This window comes from Oncorhynchus keta, chromosome 27, assembly GCF_023373465.1.
Source record: "Oncorhynchus keta strain PuntledgeMale-10-30-2019 chromosome 27, Oket_V2, whole genome shotgun sequence".
NCBI classification, from domain to species: domain Eukaryota; kingdom Metazoa; phylum Chordata; class Actinopteri; order Salmoniformes; family Salmonidae; genus Oncorhynchus; species Oncorhynchus keta.
In genome coordinates, this window is record NC_068447.1 from 36,615,261 (window position 1) to 36,630,715 (window position 15,455).

Below are 15,455 nucleotides of genomic sequence, written 5' to 3' on the forward strand. Positions count from 1 at the left end.
CCAAACCCTAGACCACCACGAAATGCAGAATTTTTCAGAAAATGATAAATACTGTTGAAAAAATTATATTGTTAACTTGGAATAGCGGACATCGGTAGTACAGTTGTTTAAAAAACAAACATAAAACACAAATAAAAAACGTTTGTTCCCTGACCGGGAATCGAACCCGGGCCGCGGCGGTGAGAGCGCCGAATCCTAACCACTAGACCACCAGGGAAATCTGAACTCTTCAGAAAATTATTTTCTTAACTTGGTATAACGTACTTCGGTAGTACAACTAGTTGTTTGAAAAACAAACATTAAAAGCATGTTCCCTGACCGGGAATCGAACCCGGGCCGCGGCGGTGAGAGCGCCGAATCCTAACCACTAGACCACCAGGGAAATCTGAACTGCTCAGAAAATTATATTGTTAAATTGGTATAACGGACTATGTACTCTGAACGGGAATCCAACTCGGGCCGCTGCGGTGGAAACGCCGAATCGTAAACACTAGACCACCAAACTTATATTGTTAACTTTGAAATGACTATTATCGTGTCTTTCTTCTTCATGATGACATTATTGAGGGAATGACATTTGATAATGTATAGGTTTTGTTACAATAGTCTGTGATTCCAATCATCTTATAATCATTGAAAAGAAAAAGTCAGATAACAATAATGTTGACATTATGTTCTGCTTTCACAGTTAGGATTCATTCCTAAATGCGAAATTCCACGCTGTGGAAGACCAAATTAAAACAGTGAATCAATCAGTAGGCTACTGGGTTAAAGTTCGGTTATTCGTGTTTGAGACAGCTGCGGATTCTGTATGACGTGTCTGTCAAGAGCATTGCAATTGATTGCAAATCATGTTTTGTGCTTGCCCAGTCTAGACTAAGACGTAACATGTTAAACGTACATACGAAAAAAGTTTTCGGTATGATTACATAGGTTGGTCGGGATGGACGGAAGGCGTGCGTGCATATAACGCGAAGTCTAACAACCCAAATGTTGTGTTTGACTTTCATCAAGGACAATTCTAGCTAATGAGCAACTTCTTACAACTTTTAGCTTTAAAAAAAACAACTACTTATCATGTTAGCTAACCCTACACCTAAACCCTTTAGCCTTTAACCCCTAACCTTAATAGCCCCTGAACCCTGACTTTAGCCCTAATCCTAACCATAACCTCTATCCTAGTTTACATTATCCATATAGGTAAAGTTAGCCACAACATACTGGAACTCATAACTTGTCATACATTTTGCAAATTCGTAACATATTGTACACATTGCAATTCGTAACATATCATAAGAATTGTGATATGTAACATATCATACGAAATGGATGATGGATATCCACAAATTAGTACACACAATTAGAAAAGTAATAATTCTAATTTCAATACATATTTACGTTTACTATGTTACGTCTACTCCTGAGTCCAGGTTGGCTTCCTTGGAAACGTAGGCCTAAACGTGCCCTAACCCCACCCATGAGCAGCTCGTCCAGGATGCGTCACAGCGCCCACTGTATAAAGTTACCTGCTTGTCCCTATTCATTATTCTACACTGAGCACACCAGAAATAATTTGAAGTTTTCTATTCGAGAACATACTACAAATGGGCAAGAGTAGTCGTTTAGCTTAATTCACCGAGTATTGCCAAAAGATCCACCGCCTTTAGTGTTTTTCAACATCATTCAACGCCAAATAAAAAGGTAAGATTGATTTGATTGCTTTTAGAAAATATTCGCCCAGCTTGAATGGCAATTGAATAAGCTGGGCTACTTGCCCAGATAATAATGGACAATGTGTGTCCAATCATATGTTTACCTACACTAAATATATTTGATGTATTGTCTTGGCGCAAATTATGTAAAAAAAGATTCCACATTGCCTTTAACAATGTAGGCTAATAGCCTTAAAATAGTGAAATCAGAATGGGGGGGATTCTCTTTCTACCAGCTTTGTATCCTATCTGATTCTGGTCATCAAAGAGGAACATCAAAGAATTCTCTAATTTGTTGAATAATTGTTGCCTTGACTGCTGATATTGTATAGTCTCTTTGCATCTACAATTTGTCGCAATGGTCTGTTTTATCATACACTTGCCACTGTTGGTCTCTTATTTTTATGCACATGAGGTGTGATTGGCAATGCTGGCATGAATGCAATGCACATTCACACATCCAATAGTGCCTGATGGTAGTAAGTATTTTTTCCCCACTGTGTAAAGGGGATTGGTTTATCCTTGATATTTTGCAACTGCCTATCTAGCACAGACATGCATTACCCTGACAATCCCTAGCCAGTAACCATCTGGACTGAACTTCTGCCCTGACTGGACCTGACAACTGATTTGGCATCAAATGTAATCCAGTTGCTTCTCAGTAAACCACTCGTTTTTGCTTATGGAAATGTAGGTTGTTTGGAGAGAAACTATTATGTTTAGCATGTTTCATTCCACTGCAGTGTTTGAGAAGAGTTGTGCATCCTGTATATTCCTGCTTTCTGATATCCTGCTTTCTGAGTGGCTTAGTCAGTACCTTTTTTTTTTAAAGAGGTACTGCAGTGCCTCACCAAGTGTTGAGCCCTGTGACTCACCTAGCCCTGTGCACTTTCCTGGCTAGGTGCCTGGAAGTTGGAACATTATACCTGCAGACTCTGGTCCCAGACAGCCCACTTATTTGCAGATCATGGTGTGGAAATCAGTTTGCACAGCTGTTGGTCTCTATCACACCCCTCAGACTGAGGGCTAAGCCAACAGTGATATCAGAGAGGCTCAAGGGGTCAGGAGCATGGGTGGAAGTGGAAATGCATGTTTGCCCATAATAGGCTAATGACGGGCTTCTGTGACTGGGTGACAATCCAGAATGTGTCACTCGGGCATGTTTCTAACTCACTTTGGATGAAGTTTAATATAGACCTGTTCTCTGCGGTGTCGCAAAATACTGTGAATGGGTTGCAGGCTGATTTTGAAATGGGTCTTACACTTTCCACAAAGACAAATCTGTACAAAAGCTTATGTTGAGGCTGTCATTACATGTGCCATAATGCATCTAGCAGTATCCATAGCAATATTATTTGGCTCATCCCAGTATCACTTGCCTCTGCTTGCATGGTTCCTGTCTCCACACTCCTAATATCCCCTTCTCTCTTCCCTAGGTTTTCCATCTTTGAGCAGAGTTAAAGAGAATGGCATCAATTCCGTCCACTGGCTCTCTCATCGCCACCCATGATTACTATAGAAGGCGCATAGGCTCCACTTCTAGCAACAGCTCCTGTGGCAGTTCTGAGTACGCTGGCGAAGTCATTCCACACCCCCCAGGTACAGACCAGTTTCTCGCACTCTGAGTTTTTCATAAGAACATTATCTCACACTCTGTCTCTAACGTTTCCTTTTGTTTTCTCTTCCTCAGGTCTGCAGAGACAGGACTCTGGTCACTGGTGGTCTTCTTTCTTCTTCCCAAACAAACAGAATCAGCCTGGCAGCATGATTGGATCTGAACAGAAGTGAGTTCCTTAATCCAAGAGTCACACAAATGGATTAAAACCATGTGTAGTTTAAATGTTGTGTTTCATTTGTCCTTTGTAAGATGTCTCACCTTAAGTAACCGGTTAATTGTTTTTCTGTACCTCTTTAGCTAAACAATCTTTCTTATTGCAGGAGTGGAACGTACACAGTGACCAACGGGCAGGTGGCGTGTATCGCCAGGGAGATGGTGTTGAAGAAGCAACTCAGTAGGCAACTCAGTGAAAGCAGTAACTCTGGGAAGGTGGAAGAAGGGAGCCCACCACCCTCCTAATTCCATCTCTTCTCCAACACCCCACACCTTGAGTTTAGTTGGAGATTGAGGCAGTAGATTTTACAACTTTTTAGTGATTGAGGCTGCTTTTCCTCCCTCTGTGTTTATATTTTTTTATTAAAGACAAAAGGATTTCTCTATCATGCTTTTTGCTGTTGAATAAATCAAAATTCTTGCAATGAGTACTTTGTCTTAATTGGATTCCCTATTCAAGTGACTAAGTCCCTAAATATTTGTTTATCTATAGATACTGTACCAGTCAAGTTTGGACACCTACTCAGTGCAAGAGGTGTCACTACAGTCCTTGGTTCTAATCCAGGCTGTATCACATCTGGCTGTGATTGGGAGTCCCATAGGGCGGTGCACAATTGGCCCAGGTTTGCCCTGGGTATGCTGTCATTGTAAATAAGAATTTGTTCTCAACTAACTTGCCCAGTTAAAGGTTCAAATTTTTTTTTTAATCCAGGGTTTTGAATTAACACATGGAAAGACTAAACCAAATAAGTGTTAAATTACATTTGAGATTTTTCAAAGTGGCCACCCTTTGCCTTGACAGCTTTTCATGCTCTTGGCATTCTTAACCAGCTTCATGCCTTAAGTTGTGGAATTTCTTTCCTCAATGCATTTGAGCCAATCAGTTGTGTTGACAAGGTAGGGGTGGTATACAGAAGAGAGCCCACTTGGGGGAAAGTTGGAAGAGCTCAAGCTGCACCAGTTCATTCTCTGAAAATTTCAAGAACTTTTGAAAGTTAAGTGCAGTTGCAAAAACTGTTCAGATGAGCCTGTGCGAATCAGGCCTTCATGGTCAAATTGCTGCAAAGAAACTACTAAAGGACACCAAGAAACTTGCTTGGGCCAAGAAACACGATCAATGGACATGAGACTGGTGGAAATCTGTTCTTTGGTCTGAGTCTATTTTAGATTTTTGGTTCCAACTGCCATGTCTTTGTGACGCAGAGTAGGTGAATGGATGATCACGTGTGCTGTGCCAGTGAACTTGTAAGGGATTTATTTAGAATTTGTAATTTCATGGTTTTGATTTCATTATTCTACAATGTAGAAATGGTAAAATAAACAAACCCTTGAGTAGGTGTCCAAATTTGACTGATACTGTTTATCATAACTGTGTATGTTTTACACGCACTTTAAAATGCAATCATATCAAGATTAGGGTAGAAGTTGAGTAGTTAAGTTAGTGATGAAAGTGTCATTTATGACTTTTATAAGGAGTCAATATTAACTCGGCCACTATACTGAACTTGAAAAGTGTCCATGGCTATGGTGGAGAGACAGATTTAAGAATGACCTATTCTGGTGTCCACACAATGTAACCAGATAACAGTAATGATAATCCCCAAAACTCCATTGTCAGTTTTGTTCATGACAAAACTGATGAGTATAGTGTCTGTTTTATAACATGCTGCCAGCCACTTAATGCAATTAAGCTGATTAGGCTGCAATATGATTAGCAACAGCTAATTGGTAAAGACGATGGCTTACGCTTATATAATACAGTACACCTGTTCTGAAATATAGGTCAACCAGCCGTGGAACATTCTGTGTTGCAGAGTCATTCACATAGTTTTTCACAGTCTCTTAGGGCATAAAAGGGAATGTACACTGTATAATTATACAGACTTTCTATGATCTCAACACATTGGTGGAGTCAGCACCTGAAAATATCAACAAGGACACAATAAAATACACTTTCAGGATTGTTAATTATAGCATGGAACAAATGTGAATACTTCACTAGTTTTACACTGACTGAGGTTTCCAACAAGGTTTACTCCAGTTACTGTAGCTAAGCATTTGATTGAACCTTTGTTTATATATTGTTATTGTCATTGAGATTCAATGTCTTTCACAAAAGAGACCTGTAGACATAAGCCTCATTTATACCTGGTTCTAACATGAATCCTTTGTCCTGATATTTTCCACATTCTGATTGTGCCCACATTTTCAGACAGGTGTAGATTATTACGAGACGCATTGTGATCTGCTTGTGATCATATCTTCCTGACGTCCTCAGGACCCATTGGATATCTTACAAGTGTAAATGGATCAGGATAGTGAAACCATTTAAAATCATAATTGGATCATTATCCCGCCTTTTAAACATCAATGACAGGTGGAACCATTGACTTATGGCATCAATATGTGTCTTAAAATAAATTAGAGGGACGAGGAAATCTGTTCACGATGCTGACACAGTGGACAGAAATTAGACACATTTTAACACCATGTGTAGACATATTTCTGAGAATATGGGCACAATCAGAATGTGGACAAGATCAAGACAAAATACCTATGTTAGTCAGCCTCCTGAGTGTCGCAGTGGTCTAAGGCACTGCATTGCATTGCTACCTGTGCCACCAGAGATTCTGGGTTCGAGTCCAAGCTCTGTCGCAGTGTTGTCTTGGTTAGGGGAAGGTTTGGCCGACAGGGATATCCTTGTCCCATCGCTCACTAGCGACTCCAGTGCCTGTCTGGGTTAGGGGAAGGTTTGGCCGACAGGGATATCCTTGTCCCGTCGCTCACTAGCGACTCCAGTGCCTGTCTGGGTTAGGGGAAGGTTTGGCCGACAGGGATATCCTTGTCCCGTCGCTCACTAGTGACTCCAGTGGCTGTCTGGGTTAGGGGAAGGTTTGGCCGACAGGGATATCCTTGTCCCGTCGCTTAGCGACTCCAGTGCCTGTCTGGGTTAGGGGAAGGTTTGGCCGACAGGGATATCCTTGTCCCGTCGCTCACTAGCGACTCCAGTGCCTGTCTGGGTTAGGGGAAGGTTTGGCCGACAGGGATATCCTTGTCCCGTCGCTCACTAGTGACTCCAGTGGCTGTCTGGGTTAGGGGAAGGTTTGGCCGACAGGGATATCCTTGTCCCGTCGTGCACTAGTGACTTCTGTGGTGTGCTGGGCGCAGTGCATGCTGACACGATCGCCAGGTGTACTGTGTTTCCTCTGGTGCGGTTGGGTTGTGTTTCAGAGAACTCACTGCTCTCAACCTTTGCCTCTCCTGAGTCATACGGTAGTTGCAGCGACAAGACTGTACCTACCAATTGGATACCACGAAATTGGGGAACTAAAAATGTTCCACTCTCTACAGACATGAGAATCTCTCATCCATCATGCTCTCAAATGGTTGGATGTGAACATGAAGTTGAGGGTTAGGGTTGAACTGGGATGTGGACATAAAGCTAGGGTTAGATTTAGGGTTGAGGCTAAAGACAAGGTCAGGATACCCCCCTTTAATAATAAACTAGTATAAGTATTAAGAGTGGGGAGGAACACAGTGTTTGTGGCCAGAGCCACCAGGTTCAGTAGGCCAGGGTTAACGTGTTAGTCTATTTCTGATCAGTAGCATGCAGGGAGAACGTGTACACACTGGGATCATGTTTGCAGACTGTGCGCTGTTCCAATAGTTCCAATAGCACATGTTCCAATAGGAACTTCCATGTTAACACAGTGTTCCCTGAAGTGTTCAGTAGTGCTCAGCACTGTTATGTGTCAACAACAACAGTCTCCAGGCAGTAAAGTACCGCTCAGGTGACCGCCACACGTTTCTGGTCAACACTGAATTAGAAAGATCAAAGGCATAAACTCCGGAGAATAAGATAGTGTTATAATACAAATAATACATTGAAATAATACGTTTGTTACTGTTATAGTACAGTTATAATGCAACCTCACTGAGCTTTAGAGGTGTGATAAATTGCCGCATGTGAAGCATGAGAGAGGGAAACCCAGCTTGTGCTCCTGGCACGGTACTCTCTTGGCATGTCAAGGTAGGACATAGCTCTCCCTCCAACTGGATGCGTATACATTTCCATAAATGTGCCCAGATTGTGAAATAGCTTTTGCCTTTTGTTCCCAGCCAGAAGCATGTAAACCTGCAACCAATCCTTCTTTAATGAAGCCATTGCTAAGGCCTGCATTCAAACCGAAGAGGCCACAAGGGAGATTGTCAGATTGAAATGGACTGCAATTGAAGGACAATTGCATTGGTATTATTTCTTCACATGATGCAGAACACTCTCAGTTCTTTGGAATGAGTGCACTATATATAATAACTTTACACTCACACACTCACTTAGTCACAGATATTGTCCAATATCTTCCATGTTAGGATTGAGTTCATACTCTCAAACACACATGCTATTAGCAGCTAAGTATGGGCATAAACAACACCTTTAACATACATTAAGACCATAGAAAATCCCACAGTTTTGCAGTCAGCTCTGTTACTGTCAGCTAGCCGAAGGTTCTATGCTGCTCCCCTGTGAATGTTATTGGTGGATTGCTGAAGTTTAACTGGCCGGCCTACTTGCAATCTCCATGCAGCTGCTTTCTGGCTCGTTGCTGATCTCTTGTGGACTTAGGCTGTCACTGCAGTCTTTTACATAGCGGTACACTGTCCGAAGACCCCCTAAGAAAAGAGACATTTACTCTGTTCCCTCGTTCTCAAGTGTTGTTCGATGGGCTTGCATCTTATGACATCATCATTCTACTAGCTGCTTGAGCACGATGAACTGAAAATGCATTCTTCTCTCTATGTCATCAGCACGACAGGTTGAGTACTGCACACTCTAGACATATTTGAGGACATGGGAGGAGTCTTTGTATAGCGTACACTAGCTCATTTAAAAAAAAGTGATTGGCAAGGCAAAGGTAAAAATGTGACAAGAGTATGGACATATCTTTATAACTGTGTTGGACGCTGTGGATATAGACACATTTAAGAGGTGCAGCAGCTCAGATAGTGACATTGAACATGATTATGTACTACTGCATCCGTATCCTGGTCATTCTGTGAATATATATTGGCACAAAGAGACTGAAGAGGCACCATGGCAACAGAGAAGAGCTTGTGGTGCACGTCTATCCACAAGGCTACTCCATCTCTCCCATACATTCTCTGCTCTCCACCCCCAATCAAAGAAAGCAATTCAAGTAGCCAAGTTTCGGGTTTGATAGCGCATCACACTGTTTTATTCAGTTACTGACATCTCAGAAGAGAGCCTTGCAATGCTGCTGTTGGTAACCAACATTTTTTACCGTAGCGTTGACGTTACACTGAAAAAAAAGCGCTATTTCAAAACAAACACAAGTCCCTCATCAATAGTGATATGTCAGAGGCAGAGAATATCCTGTCTGGGCGGCTTTGCATGAAACAAACGACAATTTTTCTGCCTTTTCTTTTGTCTTTTTAGTCGCTTCACATATATCAATAAATATTTATACCTATAAACACTTTTCAAAAAAATCTAAATATTCAGTCACAGGTACTGGAAAAAGCTCCACTTTTAGATCACAATGATTAATGTACAAAACAATGATACACGTTTCATATAAATGTCATGGTAATAGGTAGAGAGTCTCTGCTGTCATCAGCAAAGATCATAATGGATAAAAAATAAACTCAGAGATTCAGCGTTTCCTGAGGTTCCTGTGTTCCCCCTTGAGGACCAGGAGAGGGGGAATGGCTTTTACATCACATCACCGAGGAGCTGTTACGAAAGGTCAAAGTGTTCCTTATAACAACCAGGGAATGTGATCACAATAGAATCATCGTAAAATGATTGCCTGCCACTATGTTCCAACTACTGCACACATGTTCTATTATTCAATGTTTTGTGTTTCTCAGTAATTTCGTTAAATGCTAATGAATCAATTGCGCACCAGGTGCTATGGGCTGCTATCAGCATGTTAAAGAGGGCTATTCAGAAAGGGGAAACTGGTAGGTTATCTGCAATCCTTCAGTGGGGGATCCGTGTATCATTATGCTGCTGATAAATCTCAGACAGAGGTAGGCTGTTCATGGTGCACTTTGAACTGGCGTGACACTCCCTCTCACTCCAGAATCCCTATAGGGCTATCAGCCATCATCAGATATCAACCCCATCCTGGTTGTCTTAGTCTATCCTCACTTTGGCCATGTGAATGTCATCTGACCCTGACCACCATTCAAAGCAGTCACACCTGTCTGCATTTGATGCAATGCACTAAAGACATGTCTGAGTAAATATAAACGGGCGGGGTATTGTGAGAAAGTAACACGGACGAAAAGTAAAAGTCTTTTGAAAAATCTGTACATGTAAACATCACACTTTCACTGAGTCCAAAAACAAGAAGGAAAAAATACAAAGCGTCACGTTGGTATACAGGAAATGACACCCCCGCACAGAACTGCAGTCTCTGGCCAATGCAGGAGAAGTAACAAAGAAAGTAATATCAAGAACAATATACGTTTTTACAAAGCACCACCAACTGATAAGTTAAAACAGGCAAGGGATGAAACGGCGTAGATTGTTCTGGAACAGTGCTGTACCCCACAGAAAAACGATTTAGATTTCAAATGTTTCTTTTACAGCCCTTTGAACAGTTATACAAACATCTGACCACATCAGCAATGCACAAGCTACTAGGGCTTTTACGCTCAGTTTTTTTTTTTTTTTTTTTTAAATCAAACATCTATACATTACATTGTCCTGCCTATGCAAAGAGAAATCCCACTGGCCACTAAAATGTGTCTACAAATGGTTGTGTTTTCATTGGTCACAGTAGCTGCAGCACACATCAAATGTAGCTCGTAGTCTTAAGACAATTTAAGAGGAGAAAGTTATCTCTTCCTTTTTTTGAACACACAAAGCAAAGTGATGCATTAGTTAAACGTGGATATGAATAGAATTAAGATCAACCCGGCATCAGTAAAATAATGAAGTGTAGATAGTAGTTTCCCGATGGCTGTTGGAAATGATGGCTGGCCAAAAGTAGACAAGGGGCAAATGGAGGTGGAGGAGACACGGAAGACATTTATGAGTATTGGGACAGAGCCCCAGGTAGCGATCAAGTCGATTGATAAAGTCTATCCAAAGGAGTCTATCCAAATTAACCGAGTTCAAATGCGTGGACGCCTGAGCCTTCCTTGATTTTTCAAAATAACAGTTTGTAAAGCCTGAATAGTGTGTCTAAAATACAATTTCGGAAGTCTGATGTGTGCAAAATATAATGAGCTTTTAAAGCAGTACTTTACTTGTGTTGCTAGTAAAAATTCAGATTGAAGTAATTTAGTTTTTAAGACAATGAGATTGGATGAGTCTGGCTTGAGCCTTGCCATAAACTGTATAACCCAGTATTGTGCATTTTAAGAGTGCTTATGTGTTCCACATCAAATTATCCATACGATCAGGGGCGCAACTTTGGTTTTAGAAGTGGGTGGACATATCTTTTTTTATATATATATTTTTTTTTTATCCAGTTGGATAAACACTCCAAACAGTCTACCCGAACGCTCAGAGGCATCCTCATGGTCCTAAAGCACACCGTTGCCTCATTTTGTGTCACATTCCAATGATAAAACTGTGAGGGGGGCAAAAATGCCATTTCAGAATGTGTCCCCACCCCCCATCCCCAGTGAAAGTTGCACCCCTGCATACAATTATCAGTTGAGTGGACAAAAATATCTACATTTAAAACGATACAGACAACCAAAATGAAAAGCAAAACACACACTCATATCAGCTCTCATCATGTACCACCATCACCATCCCATTGTCAAGCACGTTTCGCTTAAATGTGTCAGTTGAATTTATGAATCAAGTATGATGTTCTGTAACAACGTCTGGTTACAAATATGTACCATGTTATTTCATCCTGAGCTGTAAAGTGCTTCCAAACTTGCAATAGATTATACATTTGAAATATAATAAAGCAGACCAATTATGTCATGGATGGTGATCATGAATAAATTACAGATTATTCTGTGCATGTCATTTTAAACATAGACTGACCGGTTCTTGGATTGATCATCCCAGCAGTTGAGTTAATATATTTGCTGCTGACTTCAATCGTTTATGTTAAATGACACTGAAATATATTCCTCTCTGGTATGAATTATATGACAAATCCATAAGGTGCTGACCAGGTTGATTGCGTGAAATAATTGTTTTCTTTGTTTTCGAATGTTACAGAGCAAACTGGTTTACAATGTCTTGTACAAAAGAGCGTTGAAACGGGCCACTCCACATCACTTCACACAACAAACAGAAATAAAAAAAACAACACACAGTAATGCTAACGTTCAACAACAATAACAAAAGTAGATAAATAGAATTCTTACAACACATTTCTTAGTGCTGAGTGCTCCACTGACTGGCCTGTCTGTGTATCTGTTAAGAGAAAGGATGTGCTCTGCTTATGGCTACGGTACTCTGTGCTGCCCCCCACGTACAGCGCACACACCATAGCAAGAGATTGTGAGGGTAAACTGTGACGCGATCACACATTTTCAAGATTGTCTTTTGCTACTTTTTTTTAAAACAGCGTTGTGTTTGATAGCGCAACGTCTGTCGATGAGAAATGCAAAGACTGGTAGGAAAGAGGAGTTGAGGCAGAGAGGATATGGTGGGATTTGGAGGGATATCTTTTTCTATAGCAGGCCAACAGCTGTTACAAGGAGCGCAATGCATTCCTCATACAATTCCATGTCACGACCACGTGACGTTCACGAGACAAAGTTCGTACGCAACCACGTGCTGTTCATATCTCACTGACCTTAAAACAACACAAACTCTTACAGAACTCTTACAATTGGACTAGGAAATATTCTCATGTTTCAGATCATTCCGTGTCCTATTCACATTTGTCTGATTGGTGCCATTCAATGAAAGGCTTCAGTTATATTAGAGACAAAGAAGAGCAACGTTCAAAACAAAGAACAATGAAGCTACAGTGCTGCCATGGGATATTATTTCTTCCATTTATACAGCAATTCCTGATTGACAACTAACGTTTCTGCTCCCAGTGGAGCCTCACAAAGTATGGGATGTTTGTTTTTCAGTTTAGCTCATCACACTGAGACTGAAAGCATGGGGAGGAGGTAGAGGTACCACGAGAAGACCTCCTTTTGCACAAAGTCTCACAAAAAGCCATCATGACTATGTGGATATTGGCTTGACTTGCCAAAATGGTATATCCACGCATGCACATTTACTGATTATCTTCCATATTGCACCTTGTTCCACACTTTTCCCAGAAGTAGTAACCTTTCACCTACGAGCCAAAGCCTATAGGCTTGGAAACATTACAGTGCTTTAACCTACAGGTTTAGCATCCCTGTTTGCATACCTACATCTTCAAACGTTAAAAACTACTGCTGAGATGAACAGATCAGTTACAGAAGGTCAACTCTGAAGCAGCAAAACATGTTTGACAATGACCTCCTCAGAGCTTAGAAAAGAGCATCCCACTGAAGGAGGTGACTTCGGGGTGTTTCTGGGGAATGGATGAAGTGGGTAGGGTGTAGGTTTGTTAAGGGAATGGCAGAAGTTTACTGGGCACTAAGATCAGTGTGAAATGATGGATTCTTCTTTTAATTGTTTCTGCCCCTATGATATAAACTGTGAACGTGTACCATATATCTACCATCTGCTGTATATGGCCCAATTGTGCAATGCAGTTTTACTCTTATTCTTTACTTTGACTCTGTATTCAGTTGAGTGTATAGATGTCTGACTGTGTGTGACTGAGGGTGATAGTGCAGACGGAGAGTCTGGTGGAGACGGCCCGGTTCGGCCCGGTTGGGCCTAGTTCTGTTTCAGTTATGCTGCAGGATTAGGTTTTCCAGCTCATCTGCGGAGCGGAGCAGGAAGGCGGCAGACTCTCGATACCCGGCGATGAGCTGCCGCACCGCTGTGACCTCAGGGGGGCTGAGCTGAGCCGAGGCTCCTCCCCCGCCTCCACCCTGACCACCATGACTGTTAGAACTGGAGGAAGAGGAGGAGGTGGGAGCCACAGACTTCATACTGAGATCAGTGGGACCTGGAGAGAAAAATTATGGTTTACTGTAAATTTGATTACCCCATACAGTAAAGAAAGCACAAGATTATTGATATACACAGGGTCTATAGAAAATGTAACATTATTGATATACATTATAGGCAATAATTAATCACACTAATATAGATACAGGCACATACAAGCACACATGGACAAACACATTCCCATTGACTCTAGGTCTAGGAATATAGGAATTGGGTTAAAGCTAATTACCATTGGTCTGTGTGGTGGCACCGGTGGTCGGCAGGTTGTTGCCGATTGCCCCGTAACTGTGGAAGCTGTAGTTGAGGCCTCCGTTGGTACCGTTGGTGTAGACTGGGTCCTGGGTTTGGGACTGGGAGTAGGCTGAGGCAGCCAGGGAGAAGCCTGAGGGGGCCCCTGAGGCTGGGTCCCTGGAGCCGTTCTTATCAACAGTAGCAAGTTCCTCCTAGGGGAGTAGTTGCAATAGTTATTACACTGTACTTACAGGAAGAAGAACATAGACATTTGAACATGTAAAGTATTAGCAAGATACACAGTAAATGAATATACTGTAGCTACTTACAGATGTACTATCTTCATTTGTTCACTCTGTTGTCGCAGAGAATGTGCAAATTGTAGTGTACTCGTGGTTTAAAAAGGCTTCTAAAGTTTGTAATGTCCACTTTAAAATGTCAGACTTTATGTATTCTAACAACAAAAAATGATCAACCCCGACAAAAATGTCCATTAAATTATAATCCAAATAATAATTCACATTTCCTGTTGCAGCAGGATTATATTCCTGCTGTGAGAAACTGGTCAAGTTAAGATAGAACATCTGTACTGCACATACTGCTAGTGATGTTACCAACTTTTCTGTCAATTGTAATTATTTGGCCCCTATGGCCTATTTATTGCCTTACCTCCCTAATCTTACTACATTTGCGCACACTGTATATAGGTTTTTCGATTGTGTTTTTGACTGTACGTTTGTCCATCCCATGTGAAACTCTGTGTTGTTTGTGTCACACTGCTTTGCTTTATCTTGGCCAGGTCGCAGTTGTAAATGAGATCTTGTTCTCAACTGGCCTACCTGGTTAAATAAATGTAAAATCTTTTTTTTATTATTAAAATAAAAACTTTTCTGTAAATATTCCAGAATAACACACTCTTTATCTACTGTCATGGATAAACAAACACACAAATGAATACACTCGAAAATCACATTAATGAACGAATACACACTTGCTGTGAACACACACTCACAGGGCCTTGATAGACATCTAGTCGCATCCTCTTGGCAGCATTGCGTGTCTCACTTTCACAAGCAGCAGCAAGAATGTTCTCTGCCATGGCAGAGGTGAGGTGGGGAGGTGTGGGCCGTGTCTGTCAGCACAGACAGAACAGAGACGGTGTTAAAGGTGTGCATTAGAACATTACAGTGCGAGTGAATTTAGTGAACAAATCCTGGCCGTCCAAGTCTCGAAAAACAATCAGAATGTGGAGGGGAACAGTGCCTACCTCAAAACCAACCTTCTTCAAACGGCGGCAGGACTTGAGGTAGGTGCGGATGCGCTTGCGGGAGCGCTCCTGGAACTCAGGGAACTGTCGGCTGCATGACTCGATGATGGCCTGGATCTTCTCCTTGGGCTGCTTGGAGATGGGCACCATGCGGTCCAGGTTCTCATCCACAAACAGACGAACAAACATCTGAGAAGGCAGAGATGGAGGGGGAAGGGAGGAGAGAGGGGGGGGGTTGGGGTGTAGAGGGGAGGAGACGGGGAAGAGAGAGTTTATAAGGGAGATGGGAGGATGGGGGGTGTAGAGGGGAGGAGAGAGAGAAGAGGGAGTTTATAAGGGAGATGGGAG

General features: G+C 41.8%; 2 protein-coding genes and 2 non-coding genes across 4 annotated transcripts in view; 1 reads left to right on the forward strand and 3 right to left on the reverse strand.

Moving 5' to 3' along the window:
- Nucleotides 1–145: 145 nt before the first annotated feature.
- trnae-cuc (transfer RNA glutamic acid (anticodon CUC)) lies at nt 146–217 on the reverse strand. Its single transcript has one exon. It is a non-coding gene; the product is annotated as a tRNA-Glu (tRNA).
- Nucleotides 218–310: 93 nt separating this feature from the next.
- On the reverse strand, nt 311–382 carry trnae-cuc (transfer RNA glutamic acid (anticodon CUC)). The gene has a single exon. It is a non-coding gene; the product is annotated as a tRNA-Glu (tRNA).
- A 1,053-nt stretch (nt 383–1,435) lies between these two features.
- Nucleotides 1,436–3,971, forward strand: LOC118359912 (pancreatic progenitor cell differentiation and proliferation factor). Its single transcript, XM_035738826.1, has 4 exons — nt 1,436–1,701; nt 3,149–3,311; nt 3,403–3,496; nt 3,651–3,971. Exons 2-4 carry the CDS (start codon nt 3,179–3,181, stop codon nt 3,787–3,789), a joined length of 366 nt encoding a protein of 121 aa, XP_035594719.1. The 5' UTR covers nt 1,436–1,701; nt 3,149–3,178; the 3' UTR covers nt 3,790–3,971.
- A 4,776-nt stretch (nt 3,972–8,747) lies between these two features.
- LOC118360319 (nucleolar protein 4-like) overlaps nt 8,748–15,455 on the reverse strand; it is a 29,210-nt gene continuing 22,502 nt past the window's right edge. Inside the window, exons 8-11 of the mRNA XM_052482298.1 lie at nt 15,108–15,296; nt 14,853–14,972; nt 13,839–14,052; nt 8,748–13,607 (exon numbers count right to left, since the gene is read on the reverse strand). Of these exons, the coding sequence (XP_052338258.1) occupies nt 13,384–13,607; nt 13,839–14,052; nt 14,853–14,972; nt 15,108–15,296 (747 nt within the window). The 3' untranslated portion in view covers nt 8,748–13,383. The remainder of the gene's footprint in view (nt 13,608–13,838; nt 14,053–14,852; nt 14,973–15,107; nt 15,297–15,455) is intronic.

Coding starts and splice junctions, on each gene's coding strand:
- LOC118359912 (XM_035738826.1), top strand. CDS start 3,179: ATGGCATCAATTCCGTCCACTGGCTCTCTCATCGCCACCCATGATTAC. Junction 3,312..3,402: donor AGTCATTCCACACCCCCCAG/GTACAGACCAGT, acceptor TCTCTTCCTCAG/GTCTGCAGAGACAGGACTCT. Junction 3,497..3,650: donor ATGATTGGATCTGAACAGAA/GTGAGTTCCTTA, acceptor TTCTTATTGCAG/GAGTGGAACGTACACAGTGA.